The sequence below is a fragment of the Ammospiza caudacuta genome, chromosome Z, assembly GCF_027887145.1.
Source record: "Ammospiza caudacuta isolate bAmmCau1 chromosome Z, bAmmCau1.pri, whole genome shotgun sequence".
Lineage (NCBI taxonomy): Eukaryota > Metazoa > Chordata > Aves > Passeriformes > Passerellidae > Ammospiza > Ammospiza caudacuta.
Window position 1 is genome coordinate 75,657,389 of NC_080632.1, and position 20,770 is coordinate 75,678,158.

The window sequence follows — 20,770 nt, forward strand, 5'->3', positions numbered from 1 at the left end:
TTTAAAGATTTCCTTTGTTAGGAAATTTTTATTTTCAGAGCTACTTTTTCAAACGTTTGTGAGAACAAAGAATTGTTTGGAAGCATTTTAAGTACCCTACCAGTAAGTTGATATTACAATGCCACATATTTTTTTACAATAGTAACTTACTTTTATTGATTAGGTTTTCTGTAGTGTATTTGAATACATTGAGTATTTTTAATGTTTCTGTACTACAGCATGTCCTGGTATCTACTTCTTTCTTCATGGTCTCTTGAATGCTTTATTTGGACAGCTTTCAAGATAAAACCTACAAAATAAAACCTTGATTTTAATACTTGATTAAGCAAAGATCAATGTACATGGTGAGACAATTACTGTAAAATTATATTGTGCAAGTTGGATTAGTGTGAATAATTACTTAATCTCCTCTAAGTATTGCCATGGTCCGAGCAAAACAGAAGCTCTGAGAGAAGCAAATGACTTCTTAGAGTTCATGTTGATCAGCACCTCGCCAGGAGAACCAGGAAGCAAAACCTTGAAAAACAAATCTAAATCTGAACAAAAAAGGAGATAGTAACTTTGTCTGAAGTTTGTATCTATATACTATCTTAAAATCAAAGAATCACTGAATATTATGTACTGTTCTTTCTCAACAATGCATTTTAACTTTCAATCTTCTGCAATAAGCACGGTGTGTACAAACAATATGGGTACACTAGTAAAACTCTAGGAATTTCCATTTATCTCATGTGTCCCCTCTGGTATACCCTACGGATATAAAGAATATTTGCAAATGGTCCGTCAGTGTGATAAAGTCTTTAAGGTGAAAAAACCCAACCCCACGAGTTTTGCACTTGCTTTTATATCCAACATTATTAAGCAGGAAAATAGCCTATTCTGAACACACTCTTATACCATGGCATGAGCTGCATCTGCTGCTGCAGATGCACTTCCATAGTATACCTCTAATAAAAGTAAATTAATAATAAAAGAAGCTGTACACTGTAACTAATCCACAAGCAATGTGAGCAAATGAATCTTAGATTATTCATCTGATAGCATGAGGATTTATGTAAACTTTAATATGTGCCTTTCATGTCACAGACTTACCTCCTCGCGTCATTCCACTGCAACACTGTTTGGTTACCAGAGCTGTCAGGGACCAGAAGCTTTCATCTGTGTGGACAGCTGAATATGCTCTTGATTTGTTCTTTATTGGTGGACTTATTCCAGAGGCTGTGTGGCTAGCACAGACACTTGGGGACTGGAAGCTGTCTGTGTCAGTTGGTTTGGCCTACCAGCTGTATTGTGAGAACTCCGAGGAGCTCTCAAGGTAAACCTGCAATTGAAATTAGTATACTAGTTTTTGTTACATAGTTATTTCCGTGAAGTTTATTGTGACAAGCTGTATATATAGCCTCAGAAGTTCATATTCCAAGACTCCTACTAGGTGTAGAACTTAAGATGTTATGGTTAGTTATTTTGGCATAGATACTAGTTTAACAGACCTTCATTGGATTGTGTATGGATATGACTTTGTTATTGATGAGCAGTTTCTTGTTATACTTTCAGAATGAAAAAACCAGAGTGTCACCTGCCATTGAGCTTATTACCAATGCAGACTTTTCAGGAAAAGTTACAGTCTTTGTTAGGACAGCCAGTAACTTCTGAAACATCAGGACATATTAAATACAAGAAGTTCACAGGTACTTCAAATGAAAAATAATTGTGGTTATTTTTCCATGGTATTTGACTACGTATACAGTATTTTACACTGTCTGAGAAAGAAACAATTGCTTTATCTTCTCTAGTGTGTGTATTACTGTTATAATATACTCAAGCCCTTTAATTGCATGAGGGTGTGTGTTTTGGCTTTGATCATTCCAGAAATGAAATAAATTATCACTCTTGTCTTCTCATTTCTATTGTCCAAACCTTTATTTGGCCATATTTGACTTATTTGGAAGAAAACTGAATCTTCATTCCAATAAATAAACAAAAGAATTTATGTGTTAATATGTATGGGAAGTATCATCACACTTGAAATTAGCTATAATAAGGTTTCATTTTGCTTTTTCCTTTCTGATAAAGTGAATCCCCAGGTCCAGCAGCTAGCAGGGCTAAGAATGTATTCCCAGTAGGCACATATACAGCATCCATGTAGGACTGGTCACCTACAGACCTGCTCACCACTCACAGAGGCAGCACCAACAGTCCTACCATCCTTCCCTCTCCTGTTGGTCAGGGTTAAGATTGGCACATAGTACAGTGTGTGTCACTCCAGTAACTAGGCCATTGGCAAGACCATTAGCTGAGTAGATGGCCAGCTAACCCAGTTGCTTAGTGTCACAGGTAGCTTATGTCTGTGTATGTAAGCCCCCAAAGCCCCAGCCCCTCTCTGCTTTCTGGTGCTCAGAACTAACTCACAACACCCACTCACAAACACCCTCTTCCCCCACACACATACACTGTCCATGCACTCCCACAGCAGCTGGCCTGGAGCATACAGTCCTGGCAGTATACAGGATCCAGCAGGAGTTGGTCTGGGCTCCTCAGCCTGTCCAGGTGCCTGATCTTTAGAGACACACACATACCAATGTACACACTGTATTTCTGGCATGTGGTCATGGCTCCCTTGGTCTCCCCTTGTCTTGCCCTGAGAGACATGAAGACACAAAAGCAGGTCTCTCACTTGTCTCTGTTGGCCAGGTCTTCACTGGACCCTGCAGATACTGTGCGCTCCTAGTTAATACTTAACTGCTGAAATTCACAGTTAGCTAGGTCAACCTGACCTTATTTTTATTCTACAGAAAGTTTACTGGCACAATCTCTATATTTTATTCTCTTTTTGTCTGAAAGCATTTCAAGTTCTTGTCAGTGGACGGACCTACTTACTGATAAAAGAGTTGCTTTAGTCATTATTAACAATGTACCTGTTTATGCCTTTTTGTCATGAATGATCTGCCAGAATGTTGTGTCAAGCAAATGCCTGGCTAAAAAGTTCTGTAGTCTACCTAGAAAGGCAATAGGTGTCATAATAATGGGGCAAAACTTAAAATTAATAATTGAATACTAGTTTTTAATGCATGAGATCTTATCTTAAAGCAAGTAGATGAGGTCAGTCATTGTAATATATGAATGCAAATTCAGAGAACATAACGTCATGATGTCAGAATGAAGATCCATGTAGTGACTCAATTAGTTTATTGGTTTCTGGGCTTCGTATTTAATAGATCCTATTGAAGAGGAAGATGCAGATGTTCTTTACAGTTCAATACAGGAACTACTGAAAGCAGCTGTTATGGCAGATGTTGATATTCTCTCAGAGACATTTCAGCTTTTGATGGATTCTGCCAAGGATCTTTGCAGAAAGTTTTATGGTTTGGTTCCAGCTGGGCTCTGTCTTCCAGCACCACCATTGTACTGTCCTCAACCAGCTTCTCTCAGTGAAGTAAGTCTGTTTCTAGTGTGTTTATTTAACAGTATTTATGAATAATGAGCTTTATTCTGGTTCTTTTGAGCTCATTTTTCTGTTTTCTTCCATTTCTGCTCATTTACCTAAGTAGCACAGCAGTGATGAGAAAGTATGTGTGCCTCTGTGTTTTTTCCATAAATGATCTATGCTATAAACAAGATGGGATTAGGACCAGCAACAACATTTAGTTATACATCTTTTCTAATTTTGAGCTTTGTTTGTCTTTGCATTTTCAGGAAGACAACGATGACATTCTTTTAAAAACAGAGAAAGAAGTCCGTCAGAAAGTGTCAGGAGTTCTTCAGCGAATTATCTTGCTCTTCCGGGCTGCTCATTGTTCTTGCTCTGCAGCACAGTGGTACATTACACAACTGAAGTGGGCAAGAAAAGTTATGCAGAAAGTAAACATTTAACTTTCTATTTTTAACTTGATTATCAGTTGTAAATATTACTGATAAGTTTGCAGCTGCAGAAGCATTCAGTCTCACCTTGGCTTTGATGTCATGTTTTGTAAATGTCATCTTCTAGTTTTACATTTCATTTTTATAGGAAACCAGAACTTAAAGATAGAGGGTATCTAAATCCTAAAGTGTTTCCTTTTGGATGTCTTTCTATAGCTACTTGGTAACATACAAATTAATTTATTTTCCATTAAAAGAAAAAAGCAGACTTTAATTGGGAGTTATAGGTGTTAGCTGGAAAGATGCTCCAAATCATTTAGGGTTGAATAATAACAGAGAATATAAGGCTCATTTCAGGTAAAGGGATCATCTTAGTGCACAGAACTTGTAAGATCTCATTTTACCTTTGTGCAATTTGTTTGCACAGAAACAAATTCAGAATAAATTGATTAAAACTTTTTGTGTACAATCAGTCTTTTCTTAGGTCACTGTAACATAGCTACTTAAACATGAAGAGAGTATGTATGGCTCTTTATTCCTTCCTGCAACCTACCTGTTTCAGCATTAATGCAGTGATTGAGATCAGGAACTGATCTGACTGAAAAGTATTTACTTCTGTTTGCATGGTCACATGCCTCGTGTTGGCATGGAGAGCTGCTCAGACATTCCAACTGAAACTGGAGGCAAAGCCAGTCGGCCTTGGTGACAGCAACCTGGACTGTGTTCAATCAGTCTGGTTTCTTGATTGTGGTCTTAGTTCTTATACTTTGTGTTACTCTTGTATTCATGGTAATCATGAGTACCATTCAAACAAAAACATTCTTTGTGCCACAGTTCATATTAAACATATCCCTTTAAATGAATTTTCAGAATAGTGATTTGAAGAAAATCAAAAGCAAGCTTCAGGCAGTTTTACTGATCTTGGCAGTATTCTAATAACTGAGAGGCTGTGCATCTAGTAGTGATACATGTAAGGTGTTAACTGATTTTTATTTCCATTTTGATTGTTTATTTACCTGTTGTTATAGATTCGAATGAAAGGTTCTCTTCCTTTGCTGAGTCCATTCCCAGAGACTTTGCTTTGTTACTGCAATTTCCGCACTGCTCTCTATGGATCTACATCTTCTGGAGCCCATCAGTTTGATGACATTACGTGTAAAATTTTAGGTCTGTATGCAATAACATGAAATAATTTAGGGCTGGTGAAAAGAACACTAGTGAAAATCCACAGCTGGTATATTAGGTTGAATTAGTATATTGCAGTGTGTCAGGAACACATTTCATTTCCAGCTTTTATGTTAGCTACTGAAACTCTTACTCTAAAATGTGCTGTTCTGGATTGGGTGTGGGGGGTTGTGTTACAGACCTGATAGATGTGAAAGAACATGAACACTAAGTGGGACTAAGGAGCTGTAGCTCCAAAACAATACTAAAAAATGTCAGGCTACTCTATTTAATTTATTTAAATAGAATCTCATCATATTGCATTTTTGTATTGTAGGTTGGTTCAGAGAGTTCTGTGCATTATGTTGGATGTTTCATGTTCGTGAAAAATTATCTGACAACTGTAGGCGGTTCCAAACTGCAAGGGAAAATATTAACAATATCAAGGTAATTGTATTACTAATATAATAGAGTTACATCTTAATTGCATGAAGCTATGAGAAGAATTCTGAAGATCTGCTGTATATTTCAGTGAGAACTTCTGTTTGCTTAACAGAACCAAATGAGCACAGTGCTTGTAATTTGAATTACGTATTTGATGGTATGGAGCAGAGTGCTGTGCCTGTGATCTCCATCTTCCTGACAATATTTTTGTTAGGCTTTTGCTTGGTATTTGAGTCAGAAGAGCTGCCAGGAAAGCAATAGCTTCTACACTTGTTGACCTAAGAATTTACTTTATGGTTTTTTTTTCCCTGTTAGGTCAAAGTATTTTGAGAATTTCCTGAATAATACATACTTAATACACCAAAAGTCGGGTTTATGGTGTGTTGAATATACATGATCATCTGAAAGAGTAATGAAAAAAATTAAAATTTGATAATGTTTTCTCTACTTATACCTTCTCAATTCATGTCAGAGGTCCAGGAAGAAAAAGAAAGAAACTACTAATGTATTTGTCATGTATTCTATAACAAGCTCAAAGTTTTTCTTCACCCAAAAACCCCAAGTTTCAGATAGACAGGATGGCTCTGTTTCAAATGGTGGATTATTCTGATTTTTCTGTACTTTGTCTGACAGTGACAAATGAGATAGAAAATTCTTTTAAAAATAAATCAATCCATCTTAAAAACCTCTTGCAAGGCTTAATTATCTTGCTCACAAGAAAGTATTTATGATCACCTGAAGTCAAAGTAGAATAACTTACTTCACAGTTTAGGCAGATCCTCAGGTTTTACTTGTGACAGTAAACAAACTCTTCAGCTGTGTGCTAATGGAATTATTTCCTAAGCTGATTTTAAAAAAGCCCTTTTTTTCTCTCTCTCTCTTATTTTTTTAACATACATTATGATCCATTACAACATTGATCTGTTTCCTGCCCTCATATACTGCTCTGCTTGCAGACGAGTTAGAGATTTCTATTTTTAAGAAGCATTGCAATTTGAAATGTATGAATCATTTTCCTGAAATACATTGTTCATAGTAATTAATGTTTCTGGCCATTTTTTTAGGATTTGAATAAGAATGGATATGATGCCTACACAGTTGAGCATTGTCTGAATGCAGTGGAGTGGGCTTGTCGATTGCTTCCTTTCTGCAGATTCATGAATGTTGAAGAATTAATTCAGGATGTAATTTTAAGTCTGCTTGGAGAATTGCCACCAGTAAAAAAGGTAGAAGACCTTAAAACTAGAATAAAAGCAATAGAGATTATCACAAATATTTCTCCTCCTTGGAAAACCTACTAGTTAGATTTTCTCATGGTGTAAGTTACATGTGATAAGACACGATAGCTACTGGAAAAGATGCTTTCTTTTTTTGTGTAGGTGGCAGAGATTTTTGTAAAAGCATTTCCTAATCCTGAAGATGTAAGAGTTCCACTTAGAGATAAATATAATGGACTTCAGCAGAGGCTCAGACACAGTACTGTTAAAGGTAATGTTCATCATTCTTCTGGAAATTTTCAACAAGCTTTGTTTTTTATCCTAGTTATTAGCTTGTGACAAAAATTAGTCATTTTTGTCATACCCCATGCAAAACAATAGTTGTCATTTTCAGCTGGAAAACTTTGAGTTTTGTCACAAAGTCTGTGTTTTCTTTCTGATACATATGATTTCTATACCATTCACAGGGTATCATGGTTTTCAAAATGTTGACGTTTCTTCACTTTATCACAGTTTCTTGTTGAATTTATAAATGGCTCTAATTTATGATTTTAATTGAAATATAATTCATGTCTTAATTTGAGACTTAATTAAAACTGAAAATTAAGACTGAAAACTTGGTTTTCTTTCTTTCAGAAGGTCCTGAAAGTGAAGAAATGGTGTCTGTTATACAAACTGCTGAAGAAGTGAGGAAGAAGGCCTTGAGGCGTGTAGTAAAGAACATAGGCCCTATAGAAGTAAATATTTGGGAGCCAGTAGAAGAGGCAGCATCAAATGATGAGGAGCACTGTTATGACAGGTTCTCATTAGGCACTAGTCTAAGCACAAGCACACTTACTGATGTTGGGAATCCTCAGGTATATAGTGATGCAGACACAGCAGACACACTTTCTGATGCTTTGTTTACTGAAGAAACAAGACCTCAAACACCTTCATTCCCAAGGTATGAGAAAATTGCAGCAGAAGGCTTTTGATTTAAATTGGGGGGGGGGGGCGGGGGGGAGTTGTTTCCCACTGATCAAGTAATCTCTTCACCAAACAGGTTAATTGTCACTATGGATGATTTATCAAGTGAAGAATTACAGTTTTCCCAAACTGTAGAACTGCCAGTATTATATGAGTCAGTATGTGACTAAAAAATTATTGAAGTGTAAATTACTATCAGCTATGTCTACATTCATATGTGTTGCTGCCTAGTTTCTGTCTATGGATTTTGAATTTGATTAACTTGCCACCTATACATTGTACTAATGTAAATTTAGGGGTTTTTAACTTCAATGGAAGATAAGGAACTAATGTTGCATGTAATTATTTTTAAAATGGATTTGAGTACTTACAATTCTTATGTCTATTGTTTTACAGGGAAAATGAACTCCAACGACAAAGGGAAATAGGTAACAAAAATACCACACAGAAGATAAAAGCTCCTAACTGTAAAACAAAACATAAAGACAAAATGTGTAGGAGAGATAGGCTTAATCAACATAATTTGCCTGTAGTTGGTGCGTGGGAATTTGAACGTGATGATGATGAGTATGTTAGATTTTTAGAACTCTTTTTGAGTTATGTCCTTGAGAGAGACCTGATAAAGTACAGTGACCTTGGAATTCCATTTCTCACTAGCTTTTCTGGGCTGCTTCGAGAGCATGAGTTGAACTCTCTCTTTTTTGATGTTCACACAACACTAAAACGTCGACAAAACAAAACTAGAAGTCAAAATGTCTTTAGAGCAGGGTCTTGCTATACTGTCACCCTGGCATCCTGTGATCCTGGAAAAGTATCTGCCTATAATGAAAACAAAAATATTTTGGAAAAACCAACAATTGTACAGACTGTTGGGCAGACCACAGAACCTTCTCTGTGTAACCTAGAAGAAGGACTTAAAGAAGGCTTATTTGGTTTAAAATACAAATCGATATACAGAGCTGAGACTGACAATCAAGGAGTCAATGTTGCACAAGCAACCCAGACCTTTCATAACCAGACTTCCTCTACCATGCAAACTCAGGCAATTCCTAAATATGTTTACAAAAGTCTTGATGTAGTTGGTATTGTACCAGCAGAAGAACTGCCTATGGATTTGATGGGCAAATTGAGCAATATTTCAAAATTGCTGGAGTGGATGATCAGATGGTCTGATAAAAGACTGCTCCGTGGATCCAATAAACAAGATTCCTTAGAAGAGACTCTCCCAATGATACATCTGAAAACATCATCGGCAGCTGTCCTTACATCTTTTTGGTTGTTAGAACAGTTATATGGATACAGATCCCAAACAAGGAGCATAAAATGTAAGGTAAGAAAAAGGATGGGACAAGTGTTAGTGAAGTGTGAGAGTGAGTTATGCCAGTAGGGAAAAATCACATATGTGTTTTACCTTATAGTTCTGTTCTCACTAAAACACGGAATATTGACTAATAGCCTTTCTTTTAAGAATTGCTAGGAAAAGGGAAAAAATCCAGAAATACTGAAATTCTGTCAGGAGAAATACTTGAGTTGGAGATGAAAGTTGTATTTGGAAGTTCAAAATATGGATCATTTATCCAGACACCATATTTTTTGCACAAATTCTTCTAAGTTTGACCACTGTGTCTGGTTTTAGACATCATCTTTGAAAAAACGTACTTCTAGAGATAGAACATGGCAAAGCAAGACAAAGAATGAAGAAATAGACCTCTTGCAAGAGTTTAGGTTCATTTGTGTTTGAGTGCAGATACAGTGTGACTGGAGTATTTCAAATGGTTAAAGACCAGTGAAAAATGACTAGCACTGTTACAGAGGTTTGGAGTATATGTGTGGATATGAAAGAGGAGATTTGCCAGAGGAATCTGGTACATAGTGCTTTAGTTTATCCTTCAGAGACAAATGGATCATGTAGCTTCTTTAATTAACAATACATAGAGTCAGAGAATACATGAAAGGTTTTGAGGGAAGAAGGTTGGGATTTAGGTTGAGAAGGCTGTTCTCTAGTTTCAAAAGGGATTTTTTTCTTACTTTTGGTTTGTATTTTCTGGTTTTTTTGATAGGTATTTTATTTACAAGTTACAAATCTTGTGCATGCATCTAACCACAAAGTTATGTACCTCTTTTTGCCTTTCATACTGTTTTCAGTGGAAATTTGAGAGTTCTGTATTGTCTGGATGAGGCCAAATCTTACTGTTTATATTTATCTTGATTGCATTGTCATGTAGTGTCTTTGACAATTCATACTCAGTTGACACTGAGAAACCTTTCTTATATTTCCTTTGGATAATTCAGAGGACCATTGCTTCAGTTAATGCAAAAAGGGGACAAACTCATGTTTCTGTAAATCCAGGATTTCTTGGCTCTATAATAAAGAAAAGGATATGAATTAAGTATAATCATTCTATATGAAAGCATTGTGGTTTTTTAAAAGTACCTGGTATTTTTTTAACAAGTGAATTTCAATTATTGTTATTTTTATTAATAGCATCCAGAGGATCAATATCTGAAAGAAATTGCATCTCTATCAGAAGCCCAGTCTAGAACAGAGGAAGAAAGTAGTATGGATGAAGGCTCTTCCACAGTGGCCAATTCTCCTCTTGATGTCCAGATTGTACAAATCTATGATAATCTTTGTGAAAGTGATTTGAGGTAAGTTTTTTTTAACCTAAGAACTCTAGTTGGTCATAATTCCTCTACTGAGCAGCATGAAGAGATCTACTGTTATATATGTATTATATACATATTTATATTTATGTACTATATACATGTTTAATTTTGTGCAAAAAGTCAAACTTGGGCATATTGGTTACAGGTGCATGAAGGAAATTAAATATTCTCCATCAGCAAGCACATGTACCTAAGGTAGTTGTTGCATAGTAAGTGAATTGTAGATGGTTGTTTATAAGCTTAGTCATGTGGAAATAGAATCTAGATTTCCAAGATAACGGGTGTCATGGTTTTCTCAAAGAATTCAGATAACTTCCTCTCTCTTCAGTGTAATTTTCTTTGATTTGAAATGAGTGGTTGACAATGTTCATTTATTTTCCTCTGGATCTGTAATCTAGCTATGTTCATATGCGTGCATGTCAGAAAAATAGATGGAAAAAGCAGTAAATATTTTTTTGTTAATATCTTGCACTGTCTTGAAGATAAAGAATCCTTAATGTGAATTCCTCTGTGGCATTTCATCTTATATTGCAATAAGAAAAAAAAATTGACCTCTAGTGTAAGAATATATATAGAGAGTGAGTTATATAGATCTCTAGTATTCTGAAAATAATCTCAAGTATTTTTAGACATGATTGTATGTCTTGTCTGGCCATTTCCTATTTTTTTCAATAAACAAAGTTTCTGTGAGGAGAGAAATGTAGCCTTAACCAGATGAATTTAAAGACATAGCAAAATTTGTCTGGAAACACATGTCTGAAAGAGTGTACCATTAATGGCACTAAAATATCACAGCTATGCAAAAAAAAATTAAACTTGTTTTAAGTTGTAGTGAGAGAGAAAACCTAAATGAATATTGGTTTTATCACAACAGTGTTTATTTTACAGTTAGGCCCTAGCCTGCAGTACAAAAGGAACAGTATACTTGAAGGGAGCCAGATACTAATGTTGTTAATTATGTTTCCTAATCTCTATTACCAGAATGTCTACAAAGTCAAAATATTTTTATAAGAAGAAAAATAATCAGGGAAATAATTCTGTGCCTCATATAACTGAAGACCTGAATGAAGTGGAACCGTTTGTTCAGCAGGAGTTGGATGTAACATCAGAACAAGGTTTGTTTTAATGGTATATCCTTTTATTATGGTCTGACATATAAAGCAGTAGGAGTTTTGCATGAATACAATTTTATGTTCCTTTGTTTATTTAGTAAAAAAATGCAAATGTCTTCATTGTTGTATTAGAATTATTTTATCCAGTTTATATTATAACTAAATTATATAAAATTGTTTTATCAAGACTTTCTGATTGCTTTTTCACTATGTCACTTTTTTCTATAGAGATAGAAAAATGTATGTTAACATGTTCTATTCTCTCATATATTTTCACTCTGGAAATATTCACACAACTGTGCAAAACACTTTGCAAATTTTAAGAGCTGAGTATGTGTAAGTTATCATATTTGTACACTTTACATAAGCTGGGGATTTTTTTTACCTCTCTCTTTGGGTGTGTACATCAACGCCAGTAAGAACACAAATTTTGAATTTGCAGGAGCAACTCTGAACTCCATACTAGGGAAGAAGTGGATCAATATGACCTGCTGTCAGAAATCACGTAACAGTACTATAATCTATGTAGTTTTCTAATTTTTTGGAGTAATTGTGTTTATATTGTAGAATTCTTTGAGGAGCCATATGAAACTTCAAAGAGCTCCAGTAGCTCTGTCAAGATCAGACCTGTAGAACATCAAAGAGAACAGGCAAGTTGTCATACAATCATCAGAGATCATAGAAGCATTTGAGTTTGGAAGGGACCTTAAAGATCATCTCATTCCAAACCCCTGGCCATTGGCAGGGACACCTTTCATTAGACCAGATTATCCAGGACCCCATCCAACCTGGTCTTGAACACTTTCATGAGTGGGACACCCACAGCTTCTCTGGGTAACCTGTTCCAGTGCCTCATCTCCTCACAGTAAAGAATTACTTCCTAAAATGTAATCTGAACCCACCCTTTTTCAGTCTGAAGTAATTCACCCCTCGCCTGTGCTCTTCTAAATGGTCCATCTCCAACTTTCCCATAGGCTCCTTTAGGTACTGACAGACTGCTCTGAAGTCTCCCCGGAGCTTTCTGGTCTTTATGCTGAACAACCCGAACTCTGACAGCTTTTCCTCATGGGACAGGTGCTCCAGGCCCCTGAACACCCTTTGTTCTGGACTTGCTTTAGCAGGTTCATGTCTTTTTATACTGAGGGACACAGAGCTGAACACAGTGTTCCAGTGAGTCTTCTGAGGACAGAATAGAGGGCAGAATTGCCTCCATCAATATGCTAGCCATGCTGCTCTGCATGCAGCACAGGATATATTTGGCTTGAACAGTCTCTCAATATTCCTCACCGTGTACTTGTTTCGACCCTCTGTAGGCTTCATTTTTGTGTTTGACTTTGTGTGAGAACTCCTTGTTCGTCCATGCAAGCCTCCTGGCATTTTTGCCTAACTTCCTCTTCATTGGGATGCATCCCTCCTGAGGTTGGAGGAGGTGTTTCCTGAATATTAATCAGCTTTCTTGTGCCCCTCTTCTTTCCAGGATGCAATCCCATGGGACTTTACCAAGCAGATCCCTGAAGAAGACGAAGTCTGTTCTCCTGAAGTGAAGGTCAGTGAGCTTACTGTGTGCCCTCCTCACTGCCCTGACGACCTCAAACTTCACCATTTCGTGGTTGCTGGAACTAAGGCTGTCCCTGAGCTTCACATTGCCCATCAGCTCCTCCTCGTTAGTCAGAAGGAGGTTCACCATAGTACCTCTGCTCACTGGAGAGGATGTCTGTCACATGTTCTGTCACATGTGGAAGGAAGTTATCATCAATGCCTTTCAGAACCTCCAGAATTGCCTCTGCCATGCTGTGTTGCCCCTCCAGCAGATACTGGGATGGTTGAAGTTCCCTGTGAGGATCAGGGTTTGCAAACATGAGATTGTTCCTATCTGCGTATAAAGAACCTCATCTGCTCCTAGCTGGGCAGCCATTGATCTGAACTCCACTGTAATGCCACCTGTCCCTGCACTCCCTGTAAACCTGGGCCATAAACTCTTGGTCAAATCCTCATCCAACCGCAGGCAGATCTCCAGGCACTGCAGCTAGTCACTGACATAGAGAGTAACACCCACTCCTCATCTGCCCTGCCTGTGCTTCCTAAAGAAAGAGCCTGCATCCATCCATTCCAACACTCCAGTCATCCGAGCCATCACAACAAATCTGCAATGCCAGTAACATTGTACCTGGCAGACATACACGTCCAACTTTTTTTATTCCCTGTGCTATATATGCTTGCATAGAGGCCCCTGATGAAGCTGAGTTACTGGCAGGAGTAGTCGTAATTCTTTTGTGCAGCTCTTCAGGTGCTCTATTGGCAAGCAGCTCCTCTCTGAGCATCCCTTTCTGACTCCCTCAGAAAATTGCCCTTCCCCTGACAACTTTAGTTTAAAGGCCTCTTCCCCCTTCTCCAAGACTATGACTGAAGGTGCTCTTCCCCTTCTCTGATTGATGAACAGGCCTCAGCAGACCAGGTTCTCAAAGCCAGTCCCATGGCTGAAGGAGCCATACCCCTGCCTGTGGCCCCAGTCCTGTAGCCATTTGTTGATTCACCAGATTGAAACTGTTTCAAACCCCTTCCTTTTTCCTGAGAGGATTGATTGTGCGCTCCAGAGCCCTCATTCCCTTCTCAACCTCCTCATGGATGTGTCACTGGCACTCATGTGAAACAACAGCAGCGGGTAATAGTGGGCTGTACAGGCCTTGGTTGTCTCTCAGAGACATCCCTGACAGGAGCCCCAGGGAAACAGCACCTCCAAGAGAGTGTGTCAGGTTGGCAAATGAATGCCTTGTTATTTCTGCTACTACCACCCGTCAACTTTCCTTAGTTGTGCTGGTTGTAACACAGAGAGCAGAACTGGCTGCCTTATGCAGCTCCAGCATTTCTCCTGATGTGACAGGATATTATATGGAAGCATTTGAGTTGTTTTGAATACTGTTTTCAAAGTATCCTGAATTCATCAATGTATTTGTGAACTTAAGGGCTAAATTTTTTAGGGTTGGTGAATCTTCTTCTTGCCTTATAATAAAATCAACAATTAAAAGGTAGTAAAGTGAGATCTGCTCTAAGCACTTTTGAAAATGTGTGTATGCTTTCATATATGTATATATAGTAGATGTATTATGTATACATAAAATTGAATTGATTTTTAAAAAAAATACATCAAGATCTTTATTTTGCTTCTGTCTAAAAACTCAGTCTGGATTTATAAATAAGTCTACTTTTTCCATGCATCATTTTTGGTCATAGGTATCTTTTCTTTGAAAGTGGCTAAGGGCAGGGCTGCTATGCTATGTATTGTGGTCTCCAGTTTTTTCAATGCATTTTACTATAGTGAATCTATGGCATGTACAAGATCCTACATTTGTTTCATTTTCTTGTTTTGTAGATAGTTTGTGTATATGTAATGGGGTTGTTTCCACATTTTCATCTTTACTAGGGAGTCTGAGGTTAGCAAAATATATATCCAGGGTACTACACGAGTATGAATTTGGAACTAAAATCTCATAATAATGAGATTGTTATAAGAAAGAAAGATTCTCAGGTAAATTGTTATATCTCTTTGTTGCTGATCTGTAACCGTCTTCTGATAAGTATGTAATTTTGATTATTTTTAGTCAAACTTTTGTAATTGGATAATTAATCAAAAATACATTTGCCATAGGCTTAAAAACTTGTATTTTATTGAAGCATGAGAGATCAAAAAATTTGTAAGTCTAGATCTTTTCATGTTTTTATATTCAGCAGGCTGCCATTTCAGCTGTAGATAGTGCTCAAGAAGATCCGAACGTGGAGGAAACAAAGGAAGAAAAGGCTAAACAGAATATGTAAGTGATTTGATTTTTTTAAACTGTTTTAAGTCTTTTAACTTTGCTTAAAAATCTAAAACAGTTTTGTTAATGATTGTATCCAGTGGTGTCTCACGTTTCTGCTGTTGCTTATAGCAACAAAGCCAGAGTTTCAAACAGTTTCAGTCATCTCCTATTTCATGTACAGGCATTTCAAATATATGAAGGGCTGGGTTGATGAATCATTATTTTAGTAATGTTCTAATAAAACAAGCACAGTTTGTGGGAAGGTGTATTTTATCCAGGAGAAATACAGACTATAACTGGAAAAATAGAAAATCTTATTACGATAGCATATAAATAAATGTCCCTATGTATACATAACATTTGTGAAAGACTTTAAAATTACTTTTAGAAAGACTTGAAATCCTCTACTTTTTAAAATTACATGTTTTTGTTTTAACTGAATGTAAGATGCCTGTCAAGAATTTATTATGGCATTGTTTTTTCTCTTCTAGAGATGCAGATTATAGTGATGTTAACTGTATTAGTTCAATTGGATTTTCTCTTCCCTTGTCTACTAGAATCAACCTTTGTCTGCTGTCTTGAATAGCTGGAACTTTTTCAGTGCTTTTGTTTGAGTCAGTTTCTGATTGCTAAGGGAGACAAAACATCAATGCCAGTATTTGCCAGCTCTGATTGCAGTGTAATGCAGTAATTGAAGCAATGCAGATCTTTTCATGTTTTGATCAGGTGGCTTTCAGGTATTTTATCTGATACTAATTAAAATACTTTTTCAGGAGGTTATGTGTATACTTATACACATACATGTATATAAAATGGAAACAGCATAAAAAATCGTTGTAGTATTTGCGACACTATTTCTTCTCTCTTTATAGTATGACTGAGGTTGTTACTAGCACCCTTTCCCACTCATTTTCTTTAAAACAAGATGCAGAAGTTCCTAGGTAAGAAAAACCTATGCTGCTTTATGTAATAAAACAATATTTCTGATTTGAAGTAATGTGGTGTTTAGTTTTGACTGCAAAATATTTGCAACTAGAGTGTATTGTACCTACAGACTAAGTAGCTGCCAGATTTCAAGAGACATGATAGTTTTGTTTTCTGGTTCTGGACAGAATTCATTATATAATATTACTATAGAAGATATTTGATTATATAGAACACCTGAACAATAACATTTTAAACTTATATACATTTTAATTAAAATTATTTAAATGCAGCTATCCTATGGCAACAGATAGATTTACATAAATATATACTAAATAAAGAGAATGTTGGAATTGGGAAAAGGAGTCAGGAGTCAGTCTCAGGCTTTCAGTTCTGGAACAGTCCTCTATGAGGCTTTTTTCAGTTTAGAGGAAAATATGAACTACACATACTTTTGGGCTCCATTTTCATGTGTCTAATCTCTCTTACTTGAGTTTCTCATGCCAACTCTTCAAAAAAAAAATTACTCAAACTTTTGGCGTTTCAAGTCATGCTTGCACATTCTAATTGCCTTCTTAAAGATTTCATATGCTCCTTCACACATATTACATATCCAAAACTACTCATTATCCATTACTTTATGATCCTGTTTGTTCACATGCTTGGAGGCCATTCTGTATAATTGTTGTAAGACGTTCTGTAAAGGTTGCCTGTATCCATAGCAATGTCAGCATTTTTCTTAAACAGAGAAATGTCTTTTGGGTTCATTTCTGTTCGTGCAAGTAAAATTCTTGTTTCTTCGTAGCTTAATGTAAATCCTAAACATCTCTTCTTCATGAAAGGAATCAATGTACTTAATATTCTTGACCAACTAAAAGATCTTGTTATCACTGTGGGAAAGTGTAAAGAAAATAATTTAAAATTGGAGTAACACGTACAATACATTACTCTGAAATCTTGTTACTTTTAATCCCAAATATCTAAAGGAACATTGTAAAAGGCTGAGCTCTTCCTGGGCCATTCAGGTCCGATCCGGCTATCTCTGTACCCTTGGCCCCTTGCAGCCTTTACAAGGACAAAAGTAAAACATACAAGGTGCTCTTCTCCTCTGGGCTAAGCAATAATTAAGAGAGCGGTGTCCCAGGACAGAAAGTGGGCAAATGCCTGGTGGTGGGAGACTTTTAAACCCGCGGGCATGGGAGTTGGAGGAAGAGGACCACAGCCAATGGGGTATAACTGAGGAAGGGGTAAGGAGAGGAGTAAACCTGGGACAAACCATTACCATGGGGGCTTCTGGGGGAGAAGACCATGAGATCAGTGCAAATTGACAAACACCCAAAACAACAACTAAATAAACTATTTAGTGCAATACAACACCTCACCCTTTTCTGTTAAGAAAAATTAAAAGAAAAGTGTTGGCCTATTCTGATACAGATTATTAATTCGTCCAGCACTCATGATTTGCAGGCCTGTCAGTTTGCTTGAACATTACTTTAAGTCAAAATGAACCTGCCTTCTTCCTTATTTCAACTAAAAATGTCCCTCTTCCTTTTCCATCACCTGTTTCTCTTTATGACTAACCAGGCCTTTTTTCTGTCTTTTTTGTCAAATCATTGTGTTCTGCCTGTATCTGTGGTGATAATAATATTTTAGATACACTTGTGGCTATAAAATCACATAGAATTACATCTTTACAACTGTTTTTCATTCAGTATTTTAAGAAGTTTTACGAAATATATCCTACATGCTCTCTGGTCAAGATCGTGCACTCACTGTTAATTATTCAGTTGCTCCTACAAATTAATTATGTTTTTTAAATACACAGGTATCTTAAAAATTTTTCTGGATTGTATTAAGACAACCTTGTGTAGGTGTTTTGAAATCTGAATGTTTTTCATAATTGGTTCTTTTCTTTCTTAAGTAGTGCAGACACTGTAAGTGATTCTCAGCCTTCTGAGACTGCTGTGTCAACTATGTCAAGTCTTGCCTCCCATACTTCTGTTTTTGCAAAGAAGCAAGAAGTCAAGGAAGAAGTCCCTAGACAAGAGAAAGCAAGCACATCAGAAACTGTCAGGCAGATGCTGCAAGATGAAATGTTTAAATTAGTTCAGGTGAGAGCATCTAATTGTTTTAAGTAGTTTTCTTGGTACCATGTTGTTAAAAAAATGGAACTAGCTACTGTTTTAAGGACCTTCTGTGTGTGGTTGGTTCAGTGCTAGATGCCAGTGGCTAGATGCCACTGGCTAGATGCCAGTGCACCCACTAGAATATACCTACTCATTTCCTGCTATGAGATAGGATTAAGAGGAAGGCAAAGCAGGCTCAAAACTTAAAAAGGGTATAAAGAAAATTTTATTGACAGTAACTCAAAGAAAGAATAATAAGAATCAGAATAAAACCTTTATAACACTTCTCTTTCCCCTGCAACCTTTTCTTTCTCACTCACAACGTACAGAAACAATTCAGTCAGTATATCAGCTCTAGAATAGTCTTTCTTCTGTTCACTTCAGGAGGGGAGTTGCCCTTGCCGTGCCATTGACTTCTTCACAAGAAACCGTTCTCTCATGGCTCTTAAAGTCCACGAATAGCAGTCACTCAGAAATCTGCAATCATGGAGTCCCTCCCATCTTTTGCAGCCTTCCCACAGCTGTGTTTATGAGCTGTGTCAACTTATGGGGTACTATTTAAAGGATGAGCTGTTCAAGAGCAAAGGTTATCTTCATCTGTCTCTGAGATAATCATCTCTGGGAACAGAGGTCTTCTCTCCCTTGGGCCACTCTTTTCTTTCTCTGTTCAAGCTTCTCCTGGGATCACAACTACTTCAACATCTGCTTGTTTTAGCATATATCTGTGCTTATATCTACAATTTGAACACTTCATGCCCCCATACTTTCAATAATTTACAGGGAAAAAGAGTCTGATGTATCAATTATATCTTCTCCATAGTCTTACAAGAGGATTTCAGCCCAAACTTGAGGTATCTCCTCAACCCTCTCATGTCGGACTTGACTCCTTCTTACTGACCTTCTCATGTCTCATGTTGTCTCTGCGCATCTTTACTTTGTCCTTTTCTCTCACCCAAGGGAATTTTGAAGGTCTGCAAGTCTTACCTATGCCCTAAAAGATTTAATGTCTCACCCAAGACTTGCAGATGCTCTCAGGATCCCTGCCAGGGGTGTCTGGAGTGCTCATGGTGGTGGATTTCAGGCCGCACTGGGTCTGTGTCAGAGTCTTGGGGGCCCAGGCCAGAATGGTGGTGGCCGCTCTGGCTGTTTCCTGTCCCTTGCTACGTTCAGTCCCAGCCACGGGGCTGCTCTCTCTGTGGACTACAGAGCTGCCTCTGGGGGTTTTTTTGGCTGCCACTCTGGGATCTCAGCAGTCCCAGGGCCCTGGCCCAGCTTTCCCCTGAGTTCCCCTGGGCCGAGCGGGCCTGGCCCGGCCCTGCAGCAGAGCCTGCCCGGCCTGGCCCGGCTGAGACGGGGCCAGGCCAGCCTTGCTACCTGTTGCCAGGCCAGAAGGGAATTCCCAGGGTTTGTTTGTTTTTACATGTGTGTATTCACAGAGGCAGGTCTAGTTTTTAATTGGCTCATTAATATTAATATTCTCAAAGCTAGCCAGCAATTGGTTTTGCTAGGCACAGAGGAAGCTCTCAGCAGCTCATCTCAGAAAAAATCACTTCTGTGGGTGGCTCCAGTGCCAAGCCAGCACAGGCTGTTCTTAAAAGAGATTTCTAATTCCATGTTAGCCACTGTGAAACTTATTGTAGACTTAACTCTTGCTTTTAATTCAAGAAAATGAGTGGTATAATTATAGATCTTTGAGTGTGTTTTAGCTCACATAAGTCAATGTCCTTCAATAGTTTACACTTGGAAAAATTCTGATGCTGTAATAGCTTTTCAACTATGGTAGAATTTAAGTGGTGGTAGTATGTTGAGCCAATTTTCTGTGACTTTACATTTATTGAAACTTCACAAAAAATTGAAGATATTTGTTTTGCTTTAGCATAACCTGTCTGTGGCAGGTATTTATTGTATCTTACAAGGAGGTCCAAAACAGTAAGCAATTATACAAATTAATCATCATAGAATCATCCCATTATTGGGATGTTGTCTGTTTTGTCACCTGATAGTGAATAGCTGTAAAATAGCCTAGACATTTTTGCTAAGATTTCTGTTAAGGTTATCGGCATTGTTAACTTTGTTCATGTGTGTATTCAGCTCCAGCAGATCAACTTCATGAGTTTAATGCAGTTAGTGCAGTCGTCCTTTACCAATGTGCCAAATGTGGAACAAGTATTGCAGCAGGATCGGTTGGTTCAGCTGGCAGGGAGCCAGTCTGCACACACTGCTGAAAGCAATTCTTCTCCGAAAACACAAGTGCCCACTCAAGAAGAAAAGGGAAAAATTGGTCAAGAGAGCTCTGTTTTTCAGCCAAGGAAGAGTGTAGAAGATGAAAGCAAAAATGATCAAATAAAAGTAGGTATATCAAAGCATGGTTTATGAAGACCGTTCAGTATATCTGGTATGTTATCTGTCCTGTTGAGTTAGGAAATGTGTCAGTAGTGATTGGTGTAGACAGAACTATTTTTGTCTGTATTTAGTGCATGGTTGATATGTAAGTA

General features: G+C 37.4%; 1 protein-coding gene across 1 annotated transcript in view; it reads left to right on the forward strand.

The window, feature by feature from the left end:
• The window catches only part of CPLANE1 (ciliogenesis and planar polarity effector complex subunit 1), a 58,847-nt gene that overhangs the window by 17,938 nt on the left and 20,139 nt on the right, over positions 1 to 20,770 (forward strand). Inside the window, exons 17-34 of the mRNA XM_058823776.1 lie at positions 1,087 to 1,315; positions 1,555 to 1,688; positions 3,216 to 3,433; positions 3,694 to 3,858; positions 4,887 to 5,025; positions 5,360 to 5,469; positions 6,531 to 6,692; positions 6,846 to 6,954; positions 7,320 to 7,626; positions 8,046 to 8,979; positions 10,135 to 10,298; positions 11,298 to 11,431; positions 11,996 to 12,078; positions 12,906 to 12,974; positions 15,155 to 15,237; positions 16,098 to 16,166; positions 18,071 to 18,260; positions 20,367 to 20,624. Coding sequence (XP_058679759.1) covers positions 1,087 to 1,315; positions 1,555 to 1,688; positions 3,216 to 3,433; positions 3,694 to 3,858; positions 4,887 to 5,025; positions 5,360 to 5,469; positions 6,531 to 6,692; positions 6,846 to 6,954; positions 7,320 to 7,626; positions 8,046 to 8,979; positions 10,135 to 10,298; positions 11,298 to 11,431; positions 11,996 to 12,078; positions 12,906 to 12,974; positions 15,155 to 15,237; positions 16,098 to 16,166; positions 18,071 to 18,260; positions 20,367 to 20,624 — 3,557 coding nt within the window. The remainder of the gene's footprint in view (positions 1 to 1,086; positions 1,316 to 1,554; positions 1,689 to 3,215; positions 3,434 to 3,693; positions 3,859 to 4,886; positions 5,026 to 5,359; positions 5,470 to 6,530; positions 6,693 to 6,845; positions 6,955 to 7,319; positions 7,627 to 8,045; positions 8,980 to 10,134; positions 10,299 to 11,297; positions 11,432 to 11,995; positions 12,079 to 12,905; positions 12,975 to 15,154; positions 15,238 to 16,097; positions 16,167 to 18,070; positions 18,261 to 20,366; positions 20,625 to 20,770) is intronic.